The sequence below is a fragment of the Carlito syrichta genome, unplaced genomic scaffold (assembly GCF_000164805.1).
Source record: "Carlito syrichta isolate Samal-C Ts95f unplaced genomic scaffold, Tarsius_syrichta-2.0.1 Scaffold126652, whole genome shotgun sequence".
Classification (NCBI taxonomy): Eukaryota; Metazoa; Chordata; class Mammalia; order Primates; family Tarsiidae; genus Carlito; species Carlito syrichta.
Genome location: NW_007070748.1, coordinates 187,048 through 188,041, shown reverse-complemented (window position 1 = coordinate 188,041; position 994 = coordinate 187,048). Strand labels below are relative to the sequence as shown.

Genomic DNA, 994 nt, shown 5'->3' with positions numbered 1-994 from the left:
GTCGAGGCTGCGGTGGCCGGGAGCGGCCACTGCACTCCAGTCTGGGCAACAGAGTGAGACTCCAACTCAAAAAAAACAAAAACAAAAACAAAGAAAGAATAATCATAGGGTGGGCTTGATGGCTCAGCCTGTAATCCCAGCACTTTGGGAGGCCAAGGTGAGTGAATTGCCTGAGCCTGTATGTTCAAGACCAGCCTGGGCAACTTGGCGAGACCTCATCTCTACAAAAAATTAAAAAATTAGCTGGGCGTGGTAGCACACAACTGTAGCTCCGGTTACTTAGAAGGCTTATGTGGAAGGATCGCCAGAGCCCAGCAGGTCGATGCTGGGGTGGCCATGAGTGTGATACTGCACTCCAACCTGGGCAACGGAGTGAGACTCCAACTCAAAAAAAAAAAAAATCTTTATGAGGCCAGGCGTGGTGGGTCACACCTGTAATCTTATACTTTGGGAGGCTGAGGCAGGAGGATTGCTTGAGCCCAGGAGTTCGAGACTAGCCTGGGCAACATCCCTAGTTTCTACAAAAAACAAAATGAAAATTACAAAATGTATTGCTGACTTTTCAGGACTAGGTAGATAAATAAAAGTAAATTTTTGTAAACGGTGTGAATGTGATGACTCAACACTAAAGCATGCAGTGGAACGAGGGGCCCCACGTGACTTTCTGTTACCTCGAAAGTCAAGCCGTGCTTCTGACAGAAGGTTTGCACCTCAGGGTAGGCCATGCTCTGAAGAGCCTCCCTCTCTGCAGCCATATCTGCAAGGAAGCACATGAAGGGTTTAATGGGAAGAACCCAGACCTCTTCCCAGTCCCACGCTCTGCTTCTAGTCTCACTCACCCCCACCAAGGATGGAACCCTACACAGCAAATCAAGACACAAAAAACCTGTAGCAAGCCGGGCTCGGTGGCTCAGCCTGTAATCCCACGCCTTTGGGAGGCTGAGGTGAGCAAATTGCCTGAGCCTGTGGGTTCGAGACCCGCCTGGGCAGCGAG

At 50.1% G+C, this 994-nt stretch overlaps 1 protein-coding gene across 1 annotated transcript in view; it reads right to left on the bottom strand.

The window, feature by feature from the left end:
- Positions 1 to 994, bottom strand: part of NWD1 (NACHT and WD repeat domain containing 1) — a 67,736-nt gene that overhangs the window by 60,334 nt on the left and 6,408 nt on the right. The window contains 2 exon segments of the mRNA XM_008048780.2: positions 672 to 706; positions 709 to 757. Of these exon segments, the coding sequence (XP_008046971.2) occupies positions 672 to 706; positions 709 to 757 (84 nt within the window).